Below are 15,006 nucleotides of genomic sequence, written 5' to 3' on the forward strand. Positions count from 1 at the left end.
TGTTAGGATAGAATAGTCGATGATAACAGGGCACTGCAACTATGGAATAAATTTCCTCAAAGAAACTGATTTTTGAAGCCAAGAATTAACCTTACCTTGGAAGTTTAGATAAGAAAGTGAAACAGTGATCCTGGACATCACTGAGAGTGTCTGCATCTTGAGTGCTTACACATTCAATTTGCTGTCCACTAAGTAAATGCCTTTCCAAGGGCTTCCTCAAATCAAAATCATTGCTAAATTCCTGCTTACAGTCTGCAACGATGCTAAATGAGTCAGACTTGTCATGAACATCTTGAGGGACTATAATGGAAGCTTAACTTAAATATTAGTACTAGAAATTATGATTATCCAAAAAAACTAATATGTATTATGAAGATAGCTGTTATCTTGTCAGCATCAGGTTGCAATCAATGATTGCCAGGAATAAGTTGATTACAAAGGCAAAGAGCATGAAATAATCAGCTCATTAATTATTAATATATATCTCCTTTTTTTATATATTTTCTAACATACCCTTGAAATGAAAACTTGCACAGAAAACATGGTTCTGTGCATACTGCAGAAAATCACCAGCAACAGAACAAAACGAAAGATGAAGAGACGGAGTCAAGGTCTGATATTAATGCAAAAAGCAATCCTTTAGTTGCTTCGAAAAAGGTGTGTAAACCCAAATCCAAAGGAGGTTTAGGTGTTGTTAATCTCAGAAATCATAACAGTGCTCTTCTACTCAAACATCTGGATAAATTTTATAATCAAAAGGACTTACCGTGGGTTAAACTGATTTGGGGTTCTTACTACAAAAATGGTCAAGTACCTCATGCCTTCAGTGAAAAAGACTTCTTTTGGTGGAAAGATGTCTTAAGACTTAATGTTTTGTTCAAAGGAATTACTACTTGCTCTTTTGGTTGTGAAAAAACAGTGTTGTTCTGGTGTGACATTTGGAACAATCACCTATTACAAGAAAAATTCTCAAGACTTTTTTCCTTTGAAAAAAATAAAAACATCTCAGTGGCAGATTTCCTGATGAATAACAGTATAGAAAGGCAGTTTTACACTCCTATATCTGCTCAAGCCTATGAAGAATACATTAAATTACAAGAACTCATTCAAGACCTACAAATACAGGAAAATGCCAAGGATACTTGGCACTACTTATGGGGTTCTCATATGTATTCTCCCAAGAAATGTTATAATTTATCTTACAATCACATATCTCCTCCTCAACCTTTCAAATGGATAGACTCAACACGAGGAATATTTTGAAAAGAAAAAACTTCAAAGTGAAAAATGAAAATTACAATTGTGTTCTTTGCAGACTACAAATTGAAAAACGGCTTTCCATCTCTTTTTTGGTTGTAACTTCAGTATGAGGTGTTGGAATTTCATTGGCATTCATTGGGATTTCTCCAAGCCTTTCTTTGATATGTTGATCCAAGCGAAAAATGTCTTCAACTCTTCTTTCTTCATGGAAATCTTCATTATTGGAGCATGGAATATTTGGAAACAGAGAAATGCCTTCATCTTTGAGCATAAACAGTCGAGCTTCACTCTTTGGAAGAAGAATTTTAAGGAGGATATTTTGCTTCGAACTCATAGAATCAAGGAGGAAACTAGACATGTGATCCTTGACTGGATTATTTCTTTTCTTTAGAGGAGTCTTGCTTGCGTTCCTAGCTTGTTTTTTTTGGCCCCTTTGTTTTGAGCATTCTTGCTTTTGTTTAGTTTAGTTTGGTTTCCCTTTTCTTCTTATACAATCTTCTTTCTCTTATATACAATATTATACCTCAGCAGGGGTCTCCCCTACTGTTTCCCCGGTCAAAAGAAAGGACCACCTTTATGTTCAGCATGAGAAGTCTTCTCATCCCCAGAGTATTTCTTGTACTGCCAAGCTATTCTCAAACCCTCATCCTGGCAGAGCAATATGAAAAAGAAGAACGACCTTTGGCAACTCCAACTCTAGTAATAACAAGTATTCAGGATCAGGAGACCTACACTCGCTCGTCCATCATTACTTGCTCCAACCCCCATCGCTCTATGCCGTCCATCCTCCTTTGAAGATGAAACAGGAGAAGGCAGTGTACCAAGGAACGACCGAGGCTTCTTCTTGGGTTCTGCAATGAGCAACGGCTGCTTGTGTACAACAACACCCTGTGCCATGAGGCACCGAAGAAGCAGAAGGTGGTGCGGGGCATCAGCGTCCTCCATGACCATTACAACTGAACCAAGAAGGAACCCGCCACCCAAAATCCCTGCAAGAAGTGCCAAATAGATAACAATCCGATGATCACACCGATTCACAGTTTCACACAAAATGTTTTCATAAAAGCGTCCTCTTTGTTTTCCTTTGCAAGTTCCATTCTTATGCTTCTCTTCACCTCGTAAAATAACTTTTATCAAATATCTAATTTCTACCAAGCTAACTACTCATCCGTTCTCTTTTAAATGTCATTTTAACCTTCGGCACACAGAACAAGATTACAATAAATTATTTCATATATGTTATACCCTTATTTATATATATATGAAATAACATTGATGCTCTTATTATCTCATTTTATACAACATGCACTACCTGCACCTCGTCATCAAAGAGACGCTGCGGCTGCACGCCGCGGTGCCACTGCTCCTCCGGCAAGACTGCCAGCCAGGAGGACACCAGCGGCGTCCTCGGCTACGACGTGCCTAAAGGGCGCCATGGTGCTGGTCAAGGCGTGGGCGATAGGCCAGGGGACGCCGCAACCTATGGGGGGGACGCGGAGAAGTTCAGTCGGAGAGGTTCGAGGGCTGCGCCGACGGGGCGGCGGAGATAGACTTCAGGGGCACGGACTTGGAGCTCGTGCCATTCAGCGCCAGGCGGAGGATCTGTCCCGGTATAGCGCTCGGCCTCGCAAGTCTACAGTTCCATTTCGACTGGGAGCTTTCCCCGGCGCTGCGCCGAAGGAGCTGGACATGGCTGAGGAGCTCGGGATCACGGCGAGGAGGAAGAGCGACTTGTGGCTGCACGCCACCATTCGCGTACCTGCTCGTAATGTGTGGATGTTTGTTTACGTTGGGAGCTATGAGTTAAGAGCTAGAATCATTTGGGATGTAAGAAGTTTGCGAAAATTCCACGTGAAATAGTTTGATCCCAGTTGAAGTCTAAAATTTTCCATCATTCCAAACAAAGCTTATGCAAAGGCAACTCCTTACTGCCGGAGTTTTAGTTTCAACCGGCGATTAAATTTCACCAAAATTTTAGTGAAATTTCAAAAAAATGAAATATCTAATTCCAATGAATTGAAGATTTGTCAACTCAAAAGATTGACCATTTGATTGCGATACCACTCATATTAATGAATTCACTAGCACGTGAAACCCACAGTGCAAGAAACGAAAAATAACCGAAATTTTAATAAAATTTCACAAATTTCAATATTTTCACTGGTAAACGAGAAAAATGTAAACTGAAATCCCTGGTTTCAACTGTGAGACTGACGAAAGCTTCGCTTCCCTCAAGCATAGCCTATACAGGGAACAAATACCCCTGACGCTTATGTATCATTGCTGTAAGACTGCATAGGGCCGTCTAATCGCTGCTAGCTGGGAGATGGAATAATACTGATTACCATCTTTGAAACTTCGGGAGTAATATTTCATCTGAACACCGTGATGCACAGGAACATGTGTATATTACACCAACAAAAATGCATATCGTGGACCAATTCTGAATTATTGTGAAGAACAATACACGATAACTGGTGAAAGAATATTATATATTTAATAGCAAATTATATGAGCAACACATTTGAATCAACATAACTTGGAAAGTTTTGGACCTGTGGGTGGTTAATCCACCTATCCCTTATGCCCATTCCACGGGGCAGTAGGATAAAATAAGACATCTTCATAGATTATTAATCTGTAGCGGATCATCCTGGAGCTTAAGCTAAAATACATCAGGATTAAAACGTCCGGGCATAGAGTTGTTCTGCTGAGCCTGCTTGAGATGCATTGTGAGAGCATAGTTGTTTATCTGCAATGTAAGGTCAATCCCAAAAGTTTTTTCAGTTGATATGTTACAAAGAGGAGCATAGTTGACGAAATGACTAGGAATTATTACCTCCAGAGTCCTCACTTGCTCCTGGTACTGCAAAACAAGTTGCTTCAAGCTTTGGACTTCCTGAGACCTCTCATCAAACTCCTTTTGGCGCTCATGTTGAATGGCCACCGCACGCTTCAGGACAGCATTCTCTCCCAGAACGACTGTCAATTGCTCCTTAAGCATCGTGTTTTCCTATAGACCAAGAAAACGTATAACTGTTAAACATGCCTTCCTCACCTATCAAGTTTTCTACAAATTAGTCGAATAATACAGGCAAATAGAAGTTAGGGTGACACATGGGTACCTTATGCAAGTTCAGCATAGCTTCAGCTCCTGCACGCTCTACAATGGACTTCTCCAAAGCTTCCAAAGCTCTCGACGCACGAGCCCGTGCATCATCTATGTCAGAAGCATTCGTCATCTCTCTGACAAATAGCTCAACCCATTCGGAGCCATTATTACCTGTCCGATAATTATCTACAGCAGGTGGATGTTCTGTAGCTGTATCCACGCCACCATTGGGTATACCTGCCAAGGTATGCAAAATTGCTGCTACTGTCAACAATACAACCAAGAAAACTACTGTTCTGCTTTTTAGAGAATAGTAAAACGCATCAGGATATAAGTGTGCTACAACCAATTCATTTACTGTGGTAGTACTCGTCATACCATCCTAGCTGATACAAAATTATGTTAACCGCCAAATGCAACACAAGAGCTGGACAGCTTGATGTCATATCAAGGTGAAGTTACGAGTAAAGCCAGAGAGTCAGAGACAAAGTAGGATATTTTGGTGATCCAATTCTATGTATAATTAATTGCGTACCACAATCAGATCCAAACATGTGTTTTAAATTCGACAGCGCATGATGGTGTAGAGATATAACGGTAAAAAAATTATGAATCCTTGAAATCTGAAATTGCAAAATAGGTCTCTGAGTAATACTGATGAACAAATTCGAACAGGAGTATCAAAACCTATTTTCAATGAGTCAGTGCTTGGTGACTATCATAAGTTCAACTAGAAGTCTAGAACTCAACTAGAAGTCTAGAACTAAATGCATGAGCATGTATGATTATTGCTATATGATTGCATCCAAGGAAAACAACAGTCTTGGGTAGAAAATGAACCTTCAACAGATGGGTCAATTGCTGCAGGCTGACCATTTTCCGATTTGAAACCAGTAGATAACAAGGTAGCCTCTGTTGACTCCAAGCGCAGCTCATTCAAACTCTTTATTGCAGAATCCAAGTCATCTCCAGATGCTTCCAGAGCTCTTTCAAGCAACTACAATTATTTCGAACAAGTATAGTCAGCTGTGTTGCACATATAATACTACTTACTAGTAGGAAAAGTAAATGACTCTGCACCGAAGTAATTCAATCCATCAGGACGCAGCAGGAGGATAAATTTCCATAGATAAAGGAAACCACATACAATCCAAAAATTCACTTTGTGTGCTCGGGACATAGCAGCCTTGGAGCAGATTAAACACTTTCAAGAACTTAAAATAGTGTGGATACATGTATTCAATCCCTACAACACCATCAACTACGGCGAATACAAATGCTTAGCAAATTTCCCTTAAGAAAACATACACAGGATAACAGTAGATGAAATCCTATCAAACAAACAATTTTCAGTGCTAACATGGCCCAAAGCCGTCAAATGCAATAGTGGTAGGCCATGCTACAATTCTATCTTCACAGTACCACAAACATCTAAGCAAGCATACAAGCATGGAGTAAAACATACTAATCCAAAGACAGCACAGATAACACGGAGATTCAGCTTATCATCTCAATATCTCATAGTTTCATATCAAGGATGGCAGTAAAAGATGTTAATCCAGCGAAAGAAGCCGCATTTCAGCTTCCAGGCACCAGAATATTCGATTTCACACCCCAGAACCCATCGGTCAATTAAAAGAGCGCTGGGATCACAGATTTACCAACAGAAACGGCGTCTTCTCATCGGAATACCAAACCCATCCGAAATGGTCACACTAAACCGTGGAGAGCAAACCGCATCTTGTCATCTACCACCTAAAAACCATGGGGAAAAGATAAAGCGAGGCGCGACAAGGCGGACCTGGGGATCCATGTCAGGGAAGAAGGGGAGTAGCTGGTGCAGGAGCGCCCCCCGGCGGTGGCCGTCGAAGGCGCGGTGCGGCGGGGAGCGGCGGGACCTCTTGGCCGCCGGGTGGTGGTGGTGATGGGAGTGGGGAGAGGGAGGGGACGGCGGGAGGAGCTCGTCGGCGAAGATGGAGGAGGACCTCTTGCCACAGACTACCGCAGACATGGTGCCGCTCTCCCCCGCCTCCACCTCTCACCGCCGGTGATCCCCGCCGTCGTCCTAGTCCCCGCCGCCGCGGGACATCCGGCCCAAGCTCCTACGTCCGGTCTCCCCCTCCCCCTGGCGATCCACAGCTGGGTCTCGATCCCCTCCGCCTCCGCCTCCTGGTCGCCGCCTTGATTGGCTTGGTTTCTGATGGGTTGGGTCGGGTTGTTGGGTTGGCGACGCCTTCGTGCTCGCGAGGGTATTTATCAACCTGTCGCCTCTCCTCCCTCCCGTTCACGTTGGATTTTTAGCTCTACCCCGTTGCGCCGCCTGCGTGCGTGTGAATGTGTGATCTGCGCGTTATTTTTCGGCAAGTGGAACCTGAGGGTGTGAGTACGGGAAAACAAATTTTATATAACCTGTTTATAAATATTTTATAAGATTTTATTTACATTATTTATCTCGTGATCTAATAGTTAGAGTGAAGAGGAGAAATAAAAAATAAACACGAATAAAAAATCTTTTATAGGATAAAATTCTATAAAATTTAATTTATAGACGTGACGTGCTGTTTGGCGGACAGATGGGCCGGGACGGGCCTTTTCGTGGGCCTACCCGCGTGCTTTTCCTTCTCCGAGTCTCCGTCTCGTGCTGGGGCGATTCCATTTCTGGGGGTGTAAGACTTGTTCTGTCGGATGAACTGTGGTCTGTAAAAAGACTGTGATGTGTAAAACTGCCCTGCCCATGTTACACTTCTCCCATAGATTTGGCTCATCACGTAATGCACCTGTATTTCTGTACAGTGCATTTGAGCTTCTTCATTGATAGAGATGTCATAGAGAAGATGCCAAAACGACGTAAATCTACCGGGTAGCGCCCAGCACCTATACATTACATACGGACCAAGGACCAGGATGGCATGAACTCTTCTAACAATGGAGTGTTCCATGAAAAGAACACAATTTTAGCATAGGAACACTCCATGAAATCCAAAAAGAAAACACTGGACAGTCCATGGGAGAAGGTAAGTCCAGTTAACTGTGTACATTCCTTCTGGAAACACGCCAGCCGAAATCCCGATATATTTTTTTTTTTTACAAAGATACAGCTCTCCACCAGCTTTGTAATTACATATAGTGCAAAAAGGGGGGCTTATTATGCTCCGTATCAGTAACACTCCAACTGCGAACTTCTCCATAGCTGGGCAAGCTTACTGTCCTAACAGCAACGGAGGCGCAATGTGACAACTCACAAGCCCACTAAGCATACTACCCTCCGTAAATTTTCAAGTAAATAAACAATAATACAACAGCATGGCACGCTTCGAGGATCCCTCTGCATACGGGAATATTTATCCTGATGTTACTCTGGCATTATAGGAATGCTCATCATATAACTTTGATCAAGCCGCATAAGTTCAAGATATAATTCACAAGAATATACATTGGTGCTTTTTCATCTGTCCAACAACCAGTTAAGAACTGTCTTTTTTGGGACAGCTTCTTCACTACCGTCTTTCTCTGGCTTCACGGTGGTATTTACAGCATTGCGGATGACAGAGTTGAGGCGCATCCTCAGCTGCGCATTGTCAATAAGCAGATCGGACAACATTTTCATTGTATCTTCATCAGTAGCATTTGCACCTTCGCTGCTCGTAGTTAACGAGGATCTACTATCAGAATGGTCACCATCATCAGAAGAGCCTTGTTCATCATCTCGAGCTAGAAGTTGAGCCTATAGAGATCAATGCATAGCATAGATTTAGTATAGATTCCCACATTTAAATAGCAGTGGAATGAATAGAAAGCACATTTAAAAAATTGAAAGTTGAGTGTGGATGTTCCGTACAGAGGTAAATTATCCGAGTGTGCAATGCTTTCATGTGCAAAGATGCAAAACACCAGGAAGAATTATATTAAAAAAAAAGAATGCAAACGATGAAGCATAACTTTGAATAAACAAAATTCCATATCAAAGTAGTGATATGAGAAAAACCGAAACATAACTTAGTGATAAGATGGTACTATAAGTGAAATAAGAGAAACCTCCAGGTCCCTTTCCTTTGACCGGCCAATATAGATCCACCCCCCGGCCAATCTGTGTACCCTTTTTCACCTAGTGTAACCTACCTCAAGTCGTCGCTGTTTAACCTCCCAAGGATGGATTTTACCCTCCTAATGTACTAGCATCCATCACAGACCCATGAATATTGTTTTCCAGAGTGAACAAAAGTCTACACCTCTAAATCAAACAACTACAGGATGCAACCATCAAGGTAAACAATGATATGTGGTTCAAACTCCAAATTCCAGTAAAACCCAAGAAAACTAAAGATAAATTTAGCTTCTACTGCTGCTTCTATGAAGAAGTTATTGGTAGGTGGCCGTAACTCCAAACAAGAGCTACCAAAATAGAGTGCAAGCCCTGGTTGCAGAACTAGATGCGGTAACCTATGATTCATCTTAGTAACAATAAAGCTGGGATCTTGATAAGGTAATTTTCTCCAACTTCACTTGTCTACACCCAGTTTTACAACACTAGAACAGTCTAGCTTCAAAGAAGAGACCGCTAGAACTATGCTATTTCACAAGACTGCTCCAGCTCCAAGATGAAAATGAGAACCAGAGTTCAGGGGCTTCTAATGCAAAGGTAGGGAATACTTCCAAATGATAACAAAACTGCTCTAGATAATCTTGCCTCAGTGTTACTATGTTAGGATAAAATTACATCATAATTCTCATCTTCTTGCATAAGTAACATTCTACTTTATGTCTTCATCCATAGGACAACAACATAGTTTTCTATTTTGAAGGAAAAGAAAGCAGCATTTATTTCCAAATAACTCCATTACTCCACCTCCAACTTCACAATTGGAGCTCTACTGCATAACTTTGACTGCTCTCTAAGAAGATAAAAGTAGAGTTTGGCCAAGCAGGCCCTTGGAATAAATGACATTAATCTGCCTAACATTTAAATTTTACCTCTGCAACAAGTAGGCGTATTCTATTATCTGATGTTGCCAGAAGATCTAGAGCATCAGGCAAGGATGATGGATCAATAGTAAAGTTGTCTTGTTCTTCTGCTAGAAATTTAGCACTACATTCTTGTAGACGCTCACGCAGCAGTCTGCACTCATGAAGAACTTTTTCACGGGATAACTTCATACGTGTTGACCGCTGTTTCTGTCTATTAATAACCCTCTGGATCAACAAAAATACAATTAGAAATCAGAGGGAAAAAATGATGGCATAAAATTTGAAATTACAGATGTGAGTCCATACAAGCTCAGATTTTTTTGTGTGTTTGTGGGGGGGGGGGGGGGCTATAAACGATTAATTGGTTTGAAGCTGTCACCATGCATAAAAAGACACACCCCCTTTCTCAGCTTATGCAGTTAAGTAGTTTACAAAGAAGCTGCATTATATAAGGAGAAATCTTTATACATCCTATCTTGTCTAGATAGAACAAGCTTTATCCATCCAAGCTTGACAAGAGGAATCACAAGGAGATGATGAAATAAAACAAACTGTTCATGTGTTTGTTGATCTTGAGAACAATCATATTCTTTAGTGCTCTTCAAACTTTATCCATCCAAGTTTGACAAAAACAAACACATGGAGATAGTGAAACAAAACAGATAGCTCATGCGTATGTTGATCATGAGAACAATCACATTCTTTAATGCTAAGAGAACCTTCTCGGCTAGCAAGCATAATGTTTTATGATCATCTTTCCAAATAGGATGACCTGTTGCATGAAACCATGAATATTTTGAAGCGGAAATGCAAAAGGCCAGGATGTCTTGCATCCTCCCAAAGGTATCCTGGGTCTAACAGCTTCAAAAAGTCCCATAGCAAAGTCACGTAGCTATGAACCAAAGTGTACTAGCAACTTGACGAGTGCATCCTGACCCAAGTAACTACAAACTGAACATATAGGATTTTAAGTTAAGTACCATGGTAGGTGGCTTGCAGGATAGACCAATAGTAAGAGCACGAACAGTTAGCCAAACTAGTCTGGGAAGTCGTTAATAATGTTGAATATGCTGTCTGTAAGAGCAAACAAGTATTTCTAGAAAAAACACCAAGATTGTTATTGCTACAACTATGCAAGGAACAGAGGATTGTAATTTTACAGGTATCGTTATACCTCTAAATCATTCTTCTCCTCAAGATACTGATTCAGCACTTTTTTCATCTCTTTTTGGGAGTTTCTAAGAGACTTGACCTCTTTGACAAGAACCTTTACATCTGCTTTAGACTTTGCCTCAACTTCTCCGAGATGCTGTTTCAAACTTGCAACTTCTTTTCGTTTATTTTCTAGTTCTTCCAATAAAATTTCTTTTTCACCACTCTCTGACTCCACGCGAGTTTTCTCATTCTGCAAATAATAAAGGGAGATAATCAGTATCTCCATATGGATAATAAAATAACTAAGCCACAAGAACAGTGAGGAAAAACTGACTTGTTCAATCTTCAGGTTTGACTCCATCTCAGAGTACTTCCTGCGGAGCTCATCCATATCCCATTGCATCTGGGTAATCCTCTCTCTTTCAGCCAGGATAGCTTGTTGTAGTGTGTCTCTACCTTTTTGCTTTGTGGCTTCTAACTCAACCTCCAAATCTTTGACCTACATCCGAAATAATAAGTAGCAAACATTGCCTACAATCCACAGAATGATTATGATACACACAACTCCACTGAATGTAACTAAGAATGCACAAAAACAACAAAACATAGTAACTTGGCAAAGCATACAATCTTATACGCAACATGAAAACAAATGCTCATTTTGTTTTTAGGCATGAACCTGGAATACTAAGCAACGCTAGATGCATGACAAACCATAAAGTAATGTATAAGTTAAAAAGCAATACCTTTGTGGTCAGATATTCTTTGACAGCTGCTTCCTGATTTAATCGTGCTATGAGATCCTCCATATCAGTTTTTGCTGTCCCTATTCTTCGTTGCATGGTAATCAAAAGTCTAGTCAACTTCTGTTTTTGATCATTTGGAAGGATGACTTGTGCATCCACATCATACAAAAGTTGTATATCTAAACCAGTAAGATGTTCTGTTTGACTATTATGTCCATCCATGCCGCTTGGTAGATCCACAGGACCATCCCATAGGGAACTAGTAGCCCCTGGAGCAGATAATTCACTGCCTCTTAAAGAGCTCAAATCACTCCCAATACTTTCAGCAGAGTCCTTCCGAGCATGGCCAGGATTAGAATAATGATCCTCATCAGAAACAACTCCCCTGTAAGACGCTACCGAACCATTTCTACCATCATGTTCCAAAAAGACAAGATTCCCTTTCCTGTGATTCAAGACACTACTAGCATGCTCATCGGACTGATCTAAGATAGCTTCTCCCAGCACACCATTGCCAGTTGCTCCTGTCAGACTGCTACCATGATTAAGTGCTGGATTTATTTGATTGCACTCGGTGAGAGAACCAGAAGCAGGATAATCAGGATGCGGAGAAGAGTCTGTACTACTTTTTGCGGAAGGACCTGCTTCAGAAGGACGCCCATTCCGTTCTTGGAAATCTAATTTAATAAAACACTATAATTAAATTCTCTGCTAATATGTTTAGTGTGCACATTAAGACAATGATTAATGTACAATTAGAGGGAAATATAAGTCGATTAGCACATACATGAACGTGCGGCCGCTTCAAGTTCAAGAAAAGCAGCAACAGGAGCACTTCTTGACAAGTCAATGTCAGAAAGTAACTTTTGCATCCACTCCTCCAATGCATGCCTTCTCTGCAACAAGAACAGTTTAAGAACCACAAGTCCAAGAAGCAGAATATGAAATAATGTACTAGTTAGCATAAAACATCCAGTTGATATAGGGAAAAACAACAAAACTATAATGAATCAATAAATAGTACATCTTACCTCTTCTAGAAGCAACCTGCTTGAATTTATTCTTAAGAAAGAATGCTTCGGAGGAGCCGACGGGACATCTTTTCTGGGAAATGCACTCTTAAGCTGCAGCACAGAAAGACACTTTTAGTACAAGAAAACAAACAAACACCAAACTTAGTAAAAAACACAATGTTACAAAACAAGATATCAAGTCATTATCAACACAACTGGTTACTTTTAGCCACAAAGTGATACGTACAGGTTTATTACATTTCTACAAAATTACTGTCAGCCTGAGTAAAAAAAGGGGGGATGTTCTTTTTTAAAATTCAAGGAAGAAGAATATTGCAATGTTAAGATCCTGGACATGTGAAACAACAAATGGCAATAATGCCTCAACTTACATCAGAATATAACTTCAGAAAGTCACTAAACCTTCTGAGAATTCCATGGCTAGAGCTAAAGCCTTCTGGAGACTGTACACCAACATGTATCCTGTAAAACTGTCCTTTATGGGCATTAAAGAGAGATACATGAAAACAAGGATGGCAAAGTTTAAATCAATCAAGACTTCCACAATATACAGAAGATAAGTGCCCTTTGCCTGTTGATTACAATACGTTAGTAACACAATGAAGTTCAAAAATAGTGTTCATAATACATTAAGATGTCCAGACAGTATAAACGGAGATGTCCTTAAAAGAAATTCAGTTTTTAGCTTCATAATTGAGAATAGTCCCTTTTCTCCTTTTTCTATTGGTACATAAAAGTTTTCTCATTTGTGATACACTTCTAGCTTATTTTGTTCTAGAACAAGGACAATACCAGAAACAGTGTGTTTGCCAAATTGCCATATGGAAATGTAACTAGATTGAATGCGTGCAAGCCATTTATGCTATGCATTGTTGGGAAAAATAAGAAGCATACAAGATAAACATTACTCACAACGACAGATTTCAAAAAGCTGTCAGTGGTCACACCAGCTTCAGGTGTTTGAGCGATCCAGGAAGGAACCATCACACAGTAACTCCAACCTGTTTGAGGGTTATGTGGCCATATGGTGTTCCTTCCCTCCTGCATGCAGTCAATAGGCAGCGAGCCCATAAGAAGTGTCGACCAATAAATAGTTTCGCCCTGAGACCAATCATGCAGATATAGTACAGAAAATTTCTCCTAATGCAAACCATTTATAATAGGAAAGCCTTTTAAATGGAATTCTGCCACTGTTTTCGGTTTACACATTACTGAATTTTGCTAATCAAACATGCAGAATTGTTTCAGGTGAAAGTGTGTTAAAAGTGTCGCTGGTCATACTAACAAGAAACCATGATCACTGAAACAGCATAGGGAGGTCTAACCTAATCATGGGATAGTACTGAAAGGGTCAAAACATGAACCAGCTCAACTACAACGTCAACTATACTTTTCGGTAAGCGAAGCTACAGACCATTCACTCCGATAGAAAACACAAAATACCACAACACTACAGACCAACAAGACAATCAATCATTTGAAGCTGAAGCATTCAACCGATTCTTCCAATCCCACTCTCAGCAAAGTACTCCATGGAACATATATAATCTACTCCTCGCAAGAGAAACATGAACAAAAATTCCAAATCACAAGTAGAAGTGAAGCACAAGTGAAATTGACACTTACAATCCCACTCTCACTAAACTAATGCATCAAGCAGATATTCTACTCCTTGCAAGTGAAACACAAAAATCCAAAACCCTAGTCGAAGACTCGAAGGCAAGCTCTAAGCGCTGAATCGGCAACCATGCGCAACGTGGCGCTCTACTCAGCGAATTTTAATGCAGATCCCAACCCACACATTTAATACCTAGGCTCATGTAGTAAATTGCTACTACGCGCTACGCAGCTGCAGCCAAATCCAACTGAAATCGCCTGCCCCCTCGAGACCAAGCATAGCAAACCCATCGATACCTCACGGAATCGACGGAGCCAACAACAAATCTAGGCCCTCGGGGACGCAACGAAGCAGGATCGCGAGCTCCCCGTAGCGCCAACCGGCGGGAACCGCATCTGCCACCGAGATCAAAGCGCGCGCGGGAGAGGGGCAACGCGACGGGGTTGAGTACGAGACAGGATCGCGGGCGCTTACCCATCTCTTCGGGGGAGGGCACCAGTCCATGCCGAGCGGCAGCGGCGAGGTGCCGTCGTGGCGGTGCTTCGGGGGGCTGAGGACCTTCTTCCTCGCCGCCGACGTCGCCATCGCCGCCCGCCGTGGCCTCCGCGGAGGAGCGGTGGGATCGGGACGGACGAATCACCCGAGGCGTCGCGCCGACGATTCCTACTACACTAGAGAGAGATTAGAGAGGGGAACAGCTGAACCAGACGCGGAGGCGGACGCTCCCGCGGTCGCATCTAACTGTCAACGCAAGCCACCACAGTTTGCTGGTGGTGAGAGCTGGGCTGACCGGCTGGACGGGCCCGGTCGTTCGGTGCGGTTTGGTTGGACCAGGACTAGACCTCGGTTTTTCAGCCCACGAGCTGACCGGATCAAGAGCTCGTTTGGTGGAGCCGGAATTAGTCGAGTTGGAGCTCCGCTACACCGGTAATATCTAGGTGAGTTATATTATTTTATTTTAAATTGAAAATCGAGGTTTTACCTGTGTCTAGGTGAGTTATATTATTCCTATTTTAAACTAAAAATCGAGCTTAAAACACTTTGTTTTAGCCTATAAACTCTACATCTGATATACAATCAAGAGCCCCATATTTACTATAGCATTAGTTAGAGTTA

General features: G+C 41.5%; 2 protein-coding genes and 1 pseudogene across 2 annotated transcripts; 1 reads left to right on the forward strand and 2 right to left on the reverse strand.

Moving 5' to 3' along the window:
* Positions 1-2,563: 2,563 nt before the first annotated feature.
* On the forward strand, positions 2,564-3,120 carry LOC133931132 (cytochrome P450 71D7-like; annotated as a pseudogene).
* Positions 3,121-3,735: 615 nt separating this feature from the next.
* On the reverse strand, positions 3,736-6,688 carry LOC133883351 (uncharacterized). Its single transcript, XM_062322653.1, has 5 exons — positions 6,174-6,688; positions 5,213-5,369; positions 4,386-4,609; positions 4,100-4,273; positions 3,736-4,012 (listed from the first exon to the last, which is right to left on the reverse strand). Exons 1-5 carry the CDS (start codon positions 6,381-6,383, stop codon positions 3,926-3,928), a joined length of 852 nt encoding a protein of 283 aa, XP_062178637.1. The 5' UTR covers positions 6,384-6,688; the 3' UTR covers positions 3,736-3,925.
* Positions 6,689-7,389: 701 nt separating this feature from the next.
* Positions 7,390-14,638, reverse strand: LOC133883350 (PX domain-containing protein EREL1-like). Its single transcript, XM_062322652.1, has 10 exons — positions 14,365-14,638; positions 13,185-13,313; positions 12,644-12,742; positions 12,270-12,362; positions 12,026-12,134; positions 11,239-11,915; positions 10,827-10,991; positions 10,512-10,742; positions 9,344-9,562; positions 7,390-8,096 (listed from the first exon to the last, which is right to left on the reverse strand). Exons 1-10 carry the CDS (start codon positions 14,473-14,475, stop codon positions 7,818-7,820), a joined length of 2,112 nt encoding a protein of 703 aa, XP_062178636.1. The 5' UTR covers positions 14,476-14,638; the 3' UTR covers positions 7,390-7,817.
* Positions 14,639-15,006: the final 368 nt, after the last annotated feature.

Source organism: Phragmites australis, chromosome 10, assembly GCF_958298935.1.
Source record: "Phragmites australis chromosome 10, lpPhrAust1.1, whole genome shotgun sequence".
NCBI lineage: Eukaryota > Viridiplantae > Streptophyta > Magnoliopsida > Poales > Poaceae > Phragmites > Phragmites australis.